Consider the following 15,032-nt stretch of genomic DNA (forward strand, 5'->3'; position numbering starts at 1 on the left):
TCTGGGCAGTTGAATCTATAATGATTCATCACATCTTATACACTGATCGCAGAGACATACCGTGGCAAAACGGGTGCATCTATCTGCAAAGCTCTTAATTGTACTTAAATACAGCAGTTTAGTAATAATCATTTATTGGGTGTACTTTGTCTCACATAATCACACACATTGTGTTTAAACACTCAACTAAATTTAATCTAATTTAATCTTAAATAGGAAAGTGGTCATTTCAACCAGTTTTACTAAATTAATTATGTTCGTTACACAAAAAATGAAGGTGTATCGATTCTCTGCACATTCCACTGAAGTAACGGCAAGCAAAATTGTATTATTCTATGCAGACGCACTGTGATTGGCTGCGGCAGCTGCTCGTCACCTTGTTCTGCTCTGCAATTGGCTGCCTTTCTTTTCCACCAGGCTGGAATGCACCGGGGTTCCGTTTGGGAGGGTCTCTCTCTCTCGCTCTGTGTGTATGTCGCTGGAGCGCTACACCACTGTTATTGATGATTTCCCCTCGACATGTCCATGGTAACTGTCCTGTCTAACGTCTGATCAGCCGCGAGGAGCCAAGCAGTGTGTGAAAATGGAGCCGGACGAAAAAAAAACGGACCCAAAATACGGTAAAGAGGTTTAATGTCACAGTTTTCTCTTCGATCTTTGATTTCCACTTAGCAGGCGAGGGAATGGAAACAATGACCGCAGGGGATGGATGGGTGTGGACCTCATGCAGAAGTCCTCCTCATCCTCCACTCCCGAGTTATTTTTCAGAGGGCTTCTTATGTTTAATCTCATAATATGTTCACTGAACTGTTAGTCTTGCTTTTTTTCCTTTGTCTATACACACGAATGAAAGCGTCGGGCTGCAAATTACCTGGTGGTTTTGGGATAATTTTGCCGTATTTTAACCGCCCGTACTGAAAAGCCTCCAATGAAACCACAACTGAAACTAAACACCTATGAAAGAATATATACTATTATTATTGTTGGTATACGACTTAATGTCACTGAAAACCCAAATAATAAGAACAACTAGGTTGCTATCTATTAAAACAAGGCTTGTGTTTAAATGCTGTGATTACATTAGCTTTACCTGCAGTGTATTCGGTACTGCAGGAACACACCACCAGTAGGCCAGCTAGATCGTGTTCTCTCTTTACGCCAGACCATTACTCATTGCCAATTGTCATGTGTGTCATCTATGCGTTTTCTCCGTTTAGTAACCCACAGCAGCCCGGCCTTGTGTCTGGGCCGGATTATTGTTGAGTCATGAAGTTCCTTTAAAACCCTTTGCCGATGTGTTGTTACATGAGACGGGGCCCACGGCAAACCGCAGCCTCCACGCTGGAATTTACTAGGAGGACAGCGCTAATGTTTTCAGATGGTCACGTTGTTCCTTCTTTCACAATGTAAGAATAACCCGACAGCCCCACACCCGAATCCAGTCAATCCACGAAGCTCCCTCTGCAGAGCACGTCCTGTTCAAGCACACCAGCTCTGGTTTCTTCGCCCCCCCCCTCTTGTAGGCTGAAAGGTCAAAAAGCAGAGATAAAGGTTTTATATGATGCGAACGCACAATGCACATTCCAGCTCGCCGGTGATCTTTACAGCAGTCTTTTTTTATCAGCACTGTTGGACCTGTGAGTCCCTGGTTGCACACAGTTGCTACTAGACTTCCCCTCTCCCGAGGCCGCTGTGCTTTGCAGGCCGGCAGGCTGCAGCCTGCAAAGGCCGGGGTGTGTTTAGCCTTGCCTGCTCAAACCCCTCAGTAGACACTATCACAGCGTATGTACACACACATACACGCTGAGACACCGCTGCTAAATGTTTCACAATGATTGCTTCTCATTTCAATTGTTGGTTCGGGGGAATCTGACAAACTGTTTTTTTCATCCAGAAGTTTCTAGTGATCTAAGCTACTGGTTGTCAAGTATTTATCTACACCAAAAAAGAGACTTTAATGTGTTTCCTTCTTGGATGAATCTGTAGGCCAAAGAGCTGATTGGTATGTGACAAAGAGGAGTTTTACTAACAGCTGCTAAATACAGCGGTAAAACACACATGTTAACCATCACTATCTACAGGCTCCAACTAAGAATCCAAAAGTCTTTCACACTCTGGCCCTCAATTTTGTCCATCTTGAAGAAGGCCTTTCAGCACCTCATAACAACATCATCCTGATGTGCCTTCATTTCTGAGAATACTTACCAGGCATTCTTACTGTTTTCAGCAGTGTGTACTCACAATATCCCATGCATCACAGCACACACACACACACACACACACACACACACACACACACACACACACACACACACACACACACGCTCACACGCACGCAACCAACCACAGTAGCCGCTAACCCATTAGGGCAGCCATGGCAGGGTTCATATGATAACCCCTCTGGGCCCATTAGTGAATCACCTCAGTCATGACATCATCACTTCCTGCAACACACACACACACACACCAGAGACGCAAAGCATGTCGTCAGCAGAAGCAGATACTTTATGGTATCATTCCACTTTTGCCATTTACATTTGTGTATATTCCACTTTTAGGAAGTATTTCATGGTTTTACTAAACAGAGATCACATCAGTAAGGTTGGGCAGACGTCCTGAACTCTGCGTGGACCTGAATGAAGACTGACGTTGCCTGGCAGGCCTTGTGTGTGTTCACACCACAGGCCACAGAGAAAAAATGTACACATCTTAAAAAATGAATCTCCTTGCTACTGCTATTTACTGAGACTGACACCAGAGAACAACTGTCCCATTCATTTACCAATTACAGATTTAGATAAACTACCAGACATTTGGCAGCATTTGTGCACAACAATTGTGTTGGAATGCTTTTCATGCACAATCAGAGATTGTTTATGGGAGAAAGCAATCAAAGAGTCTCCTGTTTGTCCAGCTCTAATGGAGCTGCGTCTCTCACATTATCATATGGTCCATGCATGGAAAGGCTGATGGAAAAACTACTTAAAATCTTTGTCATTGTGCGGATAGAAAAAGAGAAAGTGTAAACCTACAAAGTGATGGCAGGGGGCGGGCGAGAAGCATCAGCAAAGCCTTTCAACTTTCTATATAAAATACTAACTACTTCTATCTGCTGACAGAACACTGAAAACCTTTGCAGATTTAATTGATGCAACTTGTGGGTACTGGTGTAAATTCACATTTGCCCAGAATTATTATGGTTTAATATCTCAACAATCCAAATCTATAACTGAATCATATTTGAAAACCAATAATCGGCTTCTACTTAGAAGTAACTCTGTAGGCAATAACATTCTCAATTGAAAGCATAGTTGTATTGATATATCAGTAAATTTGAGCAGTAAGAGATGACATCATAGAAACAACACACACATACATTCACGGTAATTGAAACAGTATCTCCAATCAAAAATTATGATATGTTGTAGCGCATCTTCTAAATCATGAATGTTGGCTAATATATCAGATTTGGGGATTGATTTTCTCGCTTAATAACACTCTGGATATGTGCAATAAGCAATATTCTCATCCTTCTAAGAAAGAAAGCAAATACGCAGTCTTTAGTGTTGATATACACCTCTGTTGGGCTACAATACAGGCTAAGGGGGCTCAATTTATAAGAAAGAACTAGGTTCAGTTTGTATGTGCAACGACCCAGCAGCGTGTATATAACAGGCACGTGTGTGTGTGTGAGTGTGTGTGTGTGAGTGAGGCCGACAGTCAGGGTTGTATTTCATGCTTTGGCATGCGGTCACATGGCAGCAGACGTGGGATGAACAGACCATGTGTCACCAGAGACGATCTTGTCCCTGATGAACAGTTCAGTCCCTCCGCCTCACACGGGTCTCACACACACACACACACACACACACACACACACACACACACACACACACACACACACACACACACACACACACACACTGAGCATGATAACCAAATCATTGCCTTGAAAATGCAAGAAACCATTTCAATAAATCCCCAGTGTTTGCTCAGTTTCTATTTGCTCAGCAAGTTCTTGATGTAACATTTGAACGTGACAGAGGGAGGATGTGGTGGCGGGGGTGGAAAAACACAACCCAAAGTAGAAACAGGAAGCTGAGAAAACAGCTGTATCAAAGAAACGCTAAACACAGCTCATCTCGTTGAGTTAAAGCCCAAAATAACTGTTACTTTTCCAGACCACGCCGTGTCGTCCCTTTTGGTCACAGGCGCCGTCTCCGGTGTTTGTTGCGTCTGCGGCTCCTCTCTCTAATTCCCCCGTCGTTGCCGAGTTTTTTGCTGCAAGTCGCCCCGACGAATCCCGGCCGAGAGAGAGCGAGAGAGAAGATAGAGGGAACAGGAGGCGTTGGGCACATCTTTGAATATGCTCAAAAAAAGGAAGTGAAGACTTCGGGGTGAGAGGACTTAGATCTCATACAGGAAGGAGCACTCGGCACACCGAGTCCATGACAGACACTGAGACAGAAACAACGACGGAATGACAAAATACGACCGACAAGGTACTGTGGTTATGATGAACTCGGGTTCTACTGATGGTCTTATTGTCGTTACTCGAGCCTGTCCGTCTATAATCAGTTAGCGGGCTGCTTTGGGTCGCACGTTGCCTCGAACACAGCGTGTCTGCGTGTGTTCTGTGGGTGTGCGTGTCCAGGAGACTGTTAGATGTTAGACGTGTAAGACAAGGTGGGACACTAAACGGGAGGATGAGCTCACTGTGCTGGGTTGATGTGCGGCTCCGAGGTGTTTCCATGGCGGCTGGTGAGGTCCACGGGGGAGCTCCCTGTCGCCGGGGAGCCATTTTGTGGGTTGCTAGGCACGGCAAGACGGGCAGGAGAATCCTTTTGTTCTTAAGAATGTCTGGTCTTTGTCAATACTTGGACTTAAGCTTGTATATGTGTATCTCCCTCACCAGGAGACATGTTTGTGAGGACACACATTGAGTCTTTTGTAGATATTGACAGTGAGCAGTAATCATTCAAGATTTAGTGCACATTATTGGAAGAACTGCTGTTTGTCAAAGTATGTGACACTTAACCATGTTCTGATTGATTTAAAGTTCAGTTTAGAAACTATCATACATGCATATCTTGCCAAAGCTACCGTGCTCCAATAAGCACTTCAAAAGTACCAAGGAACAATATTTTCTGCCCATTTATCTAACTGGACTTAACTGTGACAGAAAAACCCCGGGACATCAAATCATCTAAATAAACCATCAAGCGGTGTTGTTGCACGAGGAACATTCATTTTTGATCCCGACAAATGAAGATTAGTGTTAATAAACAGTCACAGGTGCATATTCATATTATTTTAGCCATAAGTAATAGTAATAGCCATATAAATTCTTAAGACAATTGACTTACCAATCAGGAGGTGCTCATATTCTCGTTATTTTTTATTTTATTTAACACATTTTAGTGTATTTTATTTTAGTTCCCATCTCCTATAAAAATATACTAGTCAAAGGACAGCAAGACTATTGGCAACTATGGGCATTTATTCTATTAGTATGATCATTTAGTGGAATTGGAATAGATATGTATTCATTTATACTGTGATATTAATTCCAATGTCAGTATACAACAGACAACCGAGGAATTCAATGTGTTAAAAAGTTAACTGACATAACTTAATTTATTCAATTATCAAAAATGTATTTTACTTACGGGAAAGAAGTTTTCATTCAGGTCTTCGTTGAGAATGTGGTTTGTGGTCCATCGATGTAGACGGCTACTTTTTGGTTTAGTGTCCTTAATGTTTCGAATTCAATTCCTGGTCTGAGACATTAACAAGCTTCGTTGTCTGTTTCTATCAACAGGGGAGTCCAGGAAGTTTGACCCCAACTTCAAAGGGCCGCTTCACAACAGGTGACATGTCTTTTTCAATCTCCAATAACAATTCAGACCCAAATAAACGTACTCTGCCTCTTGCTCTCCTCTGCTCAGGGGCTGCACAGATGTCCTGTGCTGTATTCTCTTCATCTTGGCCTTGTTGGGTTACTTTGCTGTTGGTATCGTCGGTAAGAGGCATACAAACTGTTTCATTGGCGCTGTCCAAGTTATTTGTTTATTAAAACGTGTCTCACGGCTCTCCTTCACCAATTTGTTTATTACAAATTATGCAAAGCAAATATTCAAGCGGTTGTGTGTTTCCCAGAATGCAACCTCGAAAGGTGATCGCTCATACACTCGATATGGAAAATGTTAGTTTGATTTAGTATGATTAGAAAGACCCGACGCCAGCACCACGTGCCACTTTTCCGCTCTGGATGTTTTTCGTCATTCGATGGAATGGTCACCTTTGGTTCTCCGTGCAGCCTGGTCTCAGGGTGACCCCAGGAAAGTGATCTATCCCACGGACAGCAGGGGCCAGTTCTGCGGACAAGCTGGGACCCCTCTGGAGTAAGTCAGCTGACTGTATAAAGTCTTCAGTTTCACTTTTGAGACCATGATTTGTGATAATAACAGTTTTGTTCTACAGGAGGAAGCCTCTTCTGTTCTACTTCAACATCTTGAAATGTGCCAGCCCTCTGGTGCTGCTGGAGTTCCAGTGTCCCACCACACAGGTCAGAAGCAATATCTCTTTGTATTTTGTGTTCATTGCCACATTTTCTCTCCCTCCTCACACCAGAGAACAACTGTCCCATTCATTTAGTGTCGTGACTGTATTGCGTTTCTCGTGTCCAGTTATGCGTGGAGAGCTGCCCCGACAGGCATCTGACGTTGGTGAAAGCCAAGTTAGGCAGCAAAGAAGACCGTGAATACTTCCAACAGTACTGCAAGGATGGAGTGAACTTTGCTAAATTGGTAATTATTTGATTAGTCCCATTATACACAAGCTTAAATTGATGAATGTGCAAAAGCTGCGGTGTATTAAAGGGCGTCTCACTTGATTCAGAGTCCACCCGAGATCCTGAAAGACGGCTTGTGTCCTGCCATGCTGATGCCAAGCAAAGCCTGTGAGTGAGAAGCTCGTCCTGCGCCTGTGACGAATGGAACGATATTTAAAGGTCTGTATGCAAACGGATTGTGTCCTCCCTCCACAGTCACGCGCCGCTGCCTTCCGGCCTTGGGAACACTGAAAGGTGGGGTCGTGGTGGTGGGCAACGAGACCACTTTCGATGCCGGACAGGGCTACAACATCAACGCCACAGACGTGCTGGAGGCGTCCAAGTGAGTCCCGCCGCCGTACGCCGACTTACAGAGGCTACGTGGATGTCATTAAAAGCCACCGGATCCGTTTAATAATCGCAGCGGTTATCGATCTCTAACGAGCCACGCGTCAGCTGACTGCAGGCGCATCACACCTCAGCGATTGGTGGGCTTCTTAAAGCTCCTTCTGCTCTCATTCTGCCCGCGCGTTCCCGTGTGTCTGGTACGTCGTACGCCTGCTTTGCTTCTGCTCTATTAGTGTGTTCCCCCGGGGGGGCTTTATGTCTGTGTTTTCTACCCTCATGATTCCCGCTGGGGGCCGTTGCAATGCTCCCTGGATGCTATTTATCAAGATGACGAGTGTCACAAGCTGTTCCGTTGTATTCTTGCTGCAGACAGCAGCTGGAGTCAAATTATTATTACTGCAATCGTCATCTTAATTTTCTATGTGTAATTTATTACGTAATAATTACATTCTAAAGTAAACGTTATGTAACATTTATTATTTGACCTTACAAAGCCCCCAAACTTAAACATGTAGTAAAAGCTCCCTGGCTAAATTCATTTAACTACTGTAATAGAGCGACTTCAGTATGTTCAATACAAATAACATAACAACCAATCCCTCCCGTGTAATTGATTGATTTTACAAACGTTTATCTTTTTCTTTCACAAACCGGCTATTATTTGGTTCGGTTCTCCAATTCTGCACATGTCTACAGGATTCTTTTTGCGACATGGTTGTTGAATTCATTTGCATTTTACAGGAAATCGAATGTGGTTGTTGAGGCTCGCCAGGTGGCCATGAGAATCTTTGAGGACTACACTCAGTCCTGGCACTGGATTTTACTGTAAGTTTGTCCACTTCGCAGTGGTAAAAGTAGCCAGTACCAAAACATCAGGAGTGTAACACAACATTCTTTTTTTAGAAATTACATATTTTTTCCTATTAACTGTTTTTTATAGCCACTAAGCTGATTCAGTCAGCTGACATTCTGTAGCTTTCGAAACACAGTAATCAAGGCAATGTTTTTTTACTTTGGAGTGTTCAATACCGACTAAAAGCTATTGATTATTTTTTACCGCATGCATGACCGCGATTGTCAAGCTACCAGGCAAAATGGCTGAGGAACTGTGTTGTTGCCTTGATGTGTCCCCCCCTGCAGTGGGCTGGTCATCGCCATGGTTGTGAGCTTGATTTTCATCGTCCTGCTGCGATTCCTGGCTGGCATCATGGTCTGGGTCATGATCGTTTTGGTCATTTTGGTCATCGGATATGGTAAACTCCAATCTTCTAGAGGTTATCCACTTTTTTTTTTTTTTTTTTTTAAATGAAGAACTTAACATGTATGAATGTTCTTTTACCAAAAGGCATCGCCCACTGTTACATGGAGTTTGCGAGTCTGAAGGGAGAGCCGGGCTCTGACGTCACCATCCGTGACCTGGGCCTGCAGACGGACTTCTCCGTCTACCTGCAGATCAGACAGACCTGGCTGGCCTTCAGTATGCACACCTCCGGTCTTCAGCGCACCTCTGTGTGAAGTGTTTATGAACCCTGCTCTAATAACAATCATCTAACGCGGTCTCTGTTTTGCAGTGATCATCCTGGCTATTGTGGAGGTCGTCGTCATCCTGCTCCTCATCTTCCTCAGGAAGAGAATCATGATTGCCATCGCCCTCATCAAAGAGGCCAGCAGGTGAGTCTTGAATGATGTGATAGTTCCAATCAGAACTCTGCAAGTCCACCTTTCAAGGGTGCAAACAAATAGGCCCCTGTGGGAATCTACCAAGACCCCTTTTATATTTAAAGAGTTTCATCCAGCACCTCAAAAGGCCGGGCTGGATGTGGTTTAGTCGCTGCGCACTGCAAGAAAAGCGCTTGTGCTTTCAACAAGCCTTCAAGAAGTCTTTCTCCCTAAAACAGTTTCCTAATTTTCTTACATAAAAGCGGTTGCTCTTAGTTACAAGAATTGATTTTCTCCTCGTTTCAGAGCTGTTGGTCACGTGATGTCATCGCTGTTATACCCCCTGCTGACCTTTGCCCTCCTCGCCGTGGTGATTGCTTACTGGGCCATCACAGCTGTGTATCCTTCCCATGTGTCACAATCTTAAAAGTTAGATTTTCAACTCTACATGCAGTTGTTTCTTAAATTGTTTCCAATAATATCTCCCTATATTTTGCGTTAAAAGAAAAGTAAGAAGAAACATTTAATAATAAATATTTCATCAAATGCCTGTAAAGATAAAAATTAATGAAAACATTTCCCCTAAATCCTATGCTATTTACTTTATTACTTGTTTTTTTATTTTGTTATTAGTCGAAGATACATTTGATGGCGATTTCTCTTGATTGTGAGACGTCCTCCCGGTGTTGACTGAACCTCCTTGACCGCTCTGACCAGTTTCTTGTCCACCTCCAACGAGCAGGTGTACAAAGTGTTCAACAACTCTGATTGTGAGTACGCAAGAGAGACCTGCAACCCCAAGGTACGCTTCTAAATGCCACCGCCACAAGAAAGGCAAAATATACTGCTTATATTTAAAAAAAAAAGAAGTAAGGCAGAAATTTCCCACATTGTGTCACCGTTTTGTGGTCTCTCTCTTTCTCCAGACTTTCAACACTTCCAACGTTTCAGCGGTGTGTCCTGATGCAGAGTGCCTGTTTGCCTTCTACGGTGGGGAGACCCTCTACCACAAATACCTCATCCTGTTCCAGTTCTACAACGTCTTTCTCTTCTTCTGGTGCGCCAACTTTGTGACGGCCCTGGGCCAAGTCACTCTGTCGGGGGCCTTCGCCTCATATTACTGGGCCTTCAAGAAGCCCGATGATATCCCCGCCTTCCCCATCTTCTCCTCGCTCGGTCGGGCCCTTCGGTTAGCGGCTTCATTTATATTTTCGTATTTGCGTGTGCAACCCTTTCCACTTGCATGTGTTTGCGATCTGCTGGTTTTATACAGTATATATAAAAGCAGAGTTTTGTTTTTAATGCTGATGCTTGGCTTCTGTCCAGATACCACACAGGCTCCCTGGCTTTTGGCTCCCTGATCCTGTCCATGGTCCAGGTCATCAGGGTCCTTCTGGAGTACTTGGATCACAAGTTGAAAGGTGAGAAGATTTAACTTCTGAATCATCACCGTAATCATATATTTATCAGAGACCGTGTTAAAGGGACAGTTCACCCCGATATCGAAGATACACATATTTATCCTTACCTGTGATGTTGTTTTTCAGTCAGATTGTTTTGATGTGAGATGCCTAGTGTAGGAGATACTGTTTACCAATATACTGGAACCAAATGGCCCACTGCATGTGGTGCTCAAACCACCAAAGAACAGGTTTAAAACATCTAACCCTCTCCAGAAATCCTGCCCAGTAAGCAGTTTCATGTGGGAATAATGGACGCAATAAATAATCCCCAACACTCATTTGCATTTAATAGAAACATCCGTATGTCTCTATTCATTTTGGGGGCGAACTGTCTCTGCTAATATGCATTTAGAATATTGCTATTGGATTCATGTGTAAAACCAAACGTCATAATAATATCTAACCCACAACGGAATTCTTGCTCTCATCCTTCAGGTGCTCAGAATAAGTTTGCCAAGTTCCTGCTAAGCTGCATGAAGTGCTGCTTCTGGTGTCTGGAGAAGTGCATCAAGTTTCTCAACAGGAACGCCTACATCATGGTGAGACCTCGTAACAGGACGCAGCCGTGTGAGAGATCTCAGCTCTGCTCAGGTCTTAAAGTGTCGCCTTTTACCTCCAGATTGCCATCTATGGAAAAAGTTTCTGTCCTTCAGCCAGAGACGCCTTCTTCCTTCTGATGAGGAACATTGTCAGGTGGGATTTCATCGCATTACTGCCCACAGCTGTAACCCTACGAGCATTTATCAATGTTTAACGTTACACTCTCCTATTCTCTGCTGCGCCCTTTACAACACAGGGTGGCTGTTTTAGATAAAGTGACTGACTTCCTGCTGTTTCTTGGGAAGCTCCTCATTGTTGGAATCGTTGGTAGGAGCGCAGCTATTTTTAGACCAAATGTGTCTGTTGTCTACTTTGGAGAGAGATCTGTCCGGGATCCTTAAGTTGAAATACGCTAACACACATTCTCGTTCCACACAGGCATCTTCTCTTTCTTCTTCTTCTCTGGGAGAATCCGTGCCATAGAGGACGCGACCCCGTCCCTGAACTACTACTGGGTGCCAATACTGGTGAGAGGCAGTGATATGGATCCTTTTTTAGCTGCTCGCCTGTGGGCTTCGATGAATGTGATTTTTCTCCACCCAGACGCTGGTAGTGGGATCCTACCTCATCGCCCACGGCTTCTTCAGCGTGTACGCCATGTGTGTGGACACACTGTTCCTCTGCTTCTGTGAGTAACTTTGCATTCAGCCGAACCTCCTCTGGTCGTCCTGCTTTCAAGCACTTATGCAAGTGTCTCCAAGCTGAAATGCTGGTTTCTTCTTCCTGCCATGTTTCTGACTTCTCTTCCTTTCTCTTTTACTTTTCTTCATTTTCACACATTCCCTTCATTTCACGTTTCAATTTCCCCCCTGATTTTTCCATTAACCCGATCCAAAACACCAAAACACGCATCCCCCGACACACCCAAAAGGTGAGGACTTGGAGAGAAACGACGGCTCGTCCGAACGGCCTTACTTCATGTCCCTCGAGCTGCACGAAATCCTCTCCAAGGCGACGGAGGAAGACCACGATGATGTCGAGCAGGGGGATTCTGCAAAGCAGGCGGACGAGGTGAAGGTGGAGGAGGAGACTCCTCTTCAGGAGCAACCAGACGGGCAGATACAACTGAAACAGCACGCCGTGCTGAAGCAGGGCAACGAGGAGCAGCAGCCGCTGCAGGCCGACGCTGAAGAGGAGAAAAAAGAGGAAGAAGAAGAAGAAGAGAAAGTGATTCAGGAGGAGGAGTCTGAGCAGAGAGAAGAAGCTGAGAAGAAAGAAGAGGTGGAAACGCAGGAGATGAAACATGAGGAGAAGAAAGAGGAAGAGAAGGAGGAGGTGGAGAAAGAGAAGACTGGTGAAAAGGAAGAAAATCCTCCCGCTGCGCCACAAGAGTAGAAGTCCCCAGCAATGAAAGGCGGAGAAATGAGGCTCGGTAAACCTCACAAGATGGATAGAAATGTTTCTACGACTTAGCTGAAGCTTAAATATGAGAGGGCCCTGCTGTGCGAGAGTTGCCGCGTGCGGCTGGAGAGGCTGGTTGTCCACGTGCGAAGGTCAAAGCAGGTCAAAAGCCCGGTGCATCTCTGTAGCTTGGAAAACAAAAAAAAAGCTCTCTCGTGTTGGTTTTAGAACAGTGTTGGTTTTGATATTGTGACGATCTGTAGAACATCGTGAGTGCTGAACCTGTGCCTGATTGCTGTCACTGATATTTGTTGTCTTAATCTGGTTGCCTAATGCACTACAAAACCGTGTTTACAGTCAAAACACACACATCTCAATCAACGGTGAATCTCTTTTCACTGTTTACAATAATACCAGCCAACGCCAAAATGTTACACATATTTGATATAATGTATGAATATTGCATTTTTCTTTTCCTATGGAACTATATATATATATATATGTATATATAGCTGCAGCATTGTACGTCTGTTACGTATTTTCTTTGGCTTCAGGCCCGTAGAGATCCGAGATGGGATTCCACGTATTGTATTGCCACCTACTTGCCTTGGTATTTCGGACTGGCGTAAGTGCTGCGTTTGTGTCGCCGTGACGCAATCGCCGTGACCTCTCTGCGGACCCCCCGTCCCCCCGTCCCAGTAGTTAACTGATTCCACCCGCCTCGCTGTGCCCCTGTCCTCTCGCTGTCTCTCTATCTAAGTGCTGCATGGTTTTGACATGGCCTTCTGAATGCTCCCGACTAACAACTTAATACTCTGGATGCTTTTGTACCGTTTTTTGTGTTTGTCACCTTGTGAAAGATGTAAGTTGATTTTTCTCAATGAATTTACTGATGGCATTCCATATTTATTGGATGTAAATCTTGATTAAAGGTGATTGTAGTTAATCAGTGGTGCTGTTATGGCTAAACGTGTGGGTTTGAAGGTGGTCCGGCGTTTGGAGGCAGGTGAGTTTTTATGTCCACAAAATGGGCCAGGACTAATTTTACATGTTGAAGTAATTTGACCAGAGAGAAGAGAATCTGCCTGGGGTACATTCATTTAGACATCATATTTTGATATCCAGAAATATTCGATTTAATATGGAAAACATAATATAAATTGAAGAAATAACAACCATTTGTCATAGATTTATGAATATTCTCATTATGTTCAGTTCTGACCCTATAGGGCTTCCATAGAGAGGGAAACGCAACACGGGTTTACGCATGAATGGCAGAAGAACACTACAGCCCCCCAAAAAAGACTTATTTTATATCAATAACTCACTACATTGAATTTGTAAGAAAAGCCTTTTCTCACATGCCACCACTGCCAACAGGGAATCGAAAATTGTTTTGTTGTTTTTAAAAGCGATTCTTTGTTCACCGTCGAGCTATGTGAGAAGTCACAGAGGGTGAGTGAAGATGTACAGATGACGATGTTGGAGGTAAGATACTCCTTCAAGTGACGCTTTAACTGTCCCTCTTAGGGACGGGAGGCTCTTCAGCTGAAAGGCAAAACATGCTAAAGAGAGGCAATGCATGAATAGGAGAATAGTTCAATGACTATTTAGTGTTGGCATGTTTTTGGTAAAATGTCCTCAACTGCTTCTGTCCGTCACAGTGGAGGATCTGGAGCGCAACGATGGGTCAGCAGAGAGGCCGTATTTCATGTCCCAGAAGCTGCTCGACCTCCTAAAGAAGTCCAATGAACAAGCCAAGTCTGTGGATTAAGCGTGTGTGTGTGTGTGTGTGTGTGTGTGTGTGCGTGCGGTTGTGTTGGTGTAAGGGGAAAGCAGAACATAAAGAAAGGTTACTGTGCCATTTCCTTTGTTGGTACAAGTACGTCTGTCTTATGCTTTCAAATGAGATTAATTATGTTGTCTGCATTTTATTGTTTCTTTTGTGTTTTGTAACAATGCCTTAAGCCGTATTATTTTGTTTCTGAAGGAATATGGTAAGTGGATTTACAGATCATACAGTGGATTTAAGTAACAGCCTTAAAATATTGTTTAATATTTCTGGCATTGTTTTTTTCACATTGCGCGTATACTGTTATGTATTTACATGAAAGCTTTGAGTCCATTCTATTCCAATTGGATTTCCAGTTTATGTTTGAATGCAGCCTGTTAATACATGACTCAAGCTGTGTGTCAGTTTAACTAATTATGTTGCACTTGGCAGTTTGCTCTCAAAACCAAAGTTGCTACTGCACGCATTTAAAAGTGTGTGTTACTCAAAGCCTTAAGAGATTACGAAAGACCCAAGTGATTTCACTTGGTTTGTCTGAAGTTATTTTTTTAATATAACGTGTGTAATAAAACATCCACGATCAATGTGCATATGTTGAGTTTGTAAGGAAGTTTTAAGTTTTACATTTCATTTTATTTTGTTGGAAACCAATAAAAGCTTGTCTTGCCAAATAAGAACACCAAAACAGAAACATTTCCACTGCTTCTTAAGTTCGGGCTTGCAGCGACGTGGATTATAGATTGTCAGCATTGTCTATTCTATTTTCCTAATGACGACATATAACAGCTTATTATAAACGTTACTCTTTTTTTTAAGGGAATGCCATTTAGGAACATTAGCCTAAATATATTTGATCCACTTGTTAAAGCAGCGTCATGTATTTGAACAGAAATGTGTATTCTGTTCAGTGATATAGGACCTATAGGTCCAACTGTGCCAATTGTAAAATGATCATTGCTCCCAATTGAGGCCAAATTTTACAAATTATTTTCGAGTA

At 43.5% G+C, this 15,032-nt stretch overlaps 1 protein-coding gene across 4 annotated transcripts; it reads left to right on the forward strand.

Annotated features, from left to right (window-relative positions):
- Positions 1 to 415: 415 nt before the first annotated feature.
- Positions 416 to 14,720, forward strand: slc44a2 (solute carrier family 44 member 2 (CTL2 blood group)). Of its 4 annotated transcripts, none has more exons than XM_040185787.2 (22): positions 416 to 620; positions 5,822 to 5,870; positions 5,949 to 6,022; positions 6,320 to 6,404; positions 6,484 to 6,568; positions 6,690 to 6,809; positions 6,901 to 6,961; positions 7,049 to 7,175; positions 7,922 to 8,005; positions 8,321 to 8,433; positions 8,526 to 8,657; positions 8,752 to 8,851; positions 9,146 to 9,238; positions 9,557 to 9,641; positions 9,766 to 10,028; positions 10,166 to 10,260; positions 10,738 to 10,841; positions 10,922 to 10,995; positions 11,099 to 11,169; positions 11,281 to 11,369; positions 11,446 to 11,530; positions 11,774 to 14,720. In XM_040185787.2, the coding sequence occupies exons 1-22, from the start codon at positions 584 to 586 to the stop codon at positions 12,235 to 12,237; spliced, it is 2,490 nt and encodes an 829-aa protein (XP_040041721.2). In that variant the 5' UTR covers positions 416 to 583; the 3' UTR covers positions 12,238 to 14,720. The 4 variants fall into 4 exon arrangements, with proteins under 4 accessions (XP_040041721.2, XP_040041725.2, XP_040041722.2 ...); XM_040185791.2 differs by having other exon boundaries at positions 13,908 to 14,720; XM_040185788.2 differs by lacking the exon at positions 416 to 620 and adding an exon at positions 4,087 to 4,502.
- The last annotated feature ends 312 nt before the right edge of the window (positions 14,721 to 15,032 follow it).

The sequence above is a fragment of the Gasterosteus aculeatus genome, chromosome 9, assembly GCF_964276395.1.
Source record: "Gasterosteus aculeatus chromosome 9, fGasAcu3.hap1.1, whole genome shotgun sequence".
Lineage (NCBI taxonomy): Eukaryota > Metazoa > Chordata > Actinopteri > Perciformes > Gasterosteidae > Gasterosteus > Gasterosteus aculeatus.

What these genes read in the sequence shown, in the direction of transcription:
- slc44a2 (XM_040185787.2), top strand. Translation starts at nt 584, where the DNA reads ATGGAGCCGGACGAAAAAAAAACGGACCCAAAATACG. An exon ending in CAAGCTGGGACCCCTCTGGA is followed by an intron (nt 6,405 to 6,483) that starts GTAAGTCAGCTG and finishes TTTGTTCTACAG; the next exon opens with GAGGAAGCCTCTTCTGTTCT. An exon ending in GACGTGCTGGAGGCGTCCAA is followed by an intron (nt 7,176 to 7,921) that starts GTGAGTCCCGCC and finishes TGCATTTTACAG; the next exon opens with GAAATCGAATGTGGTTGTTG.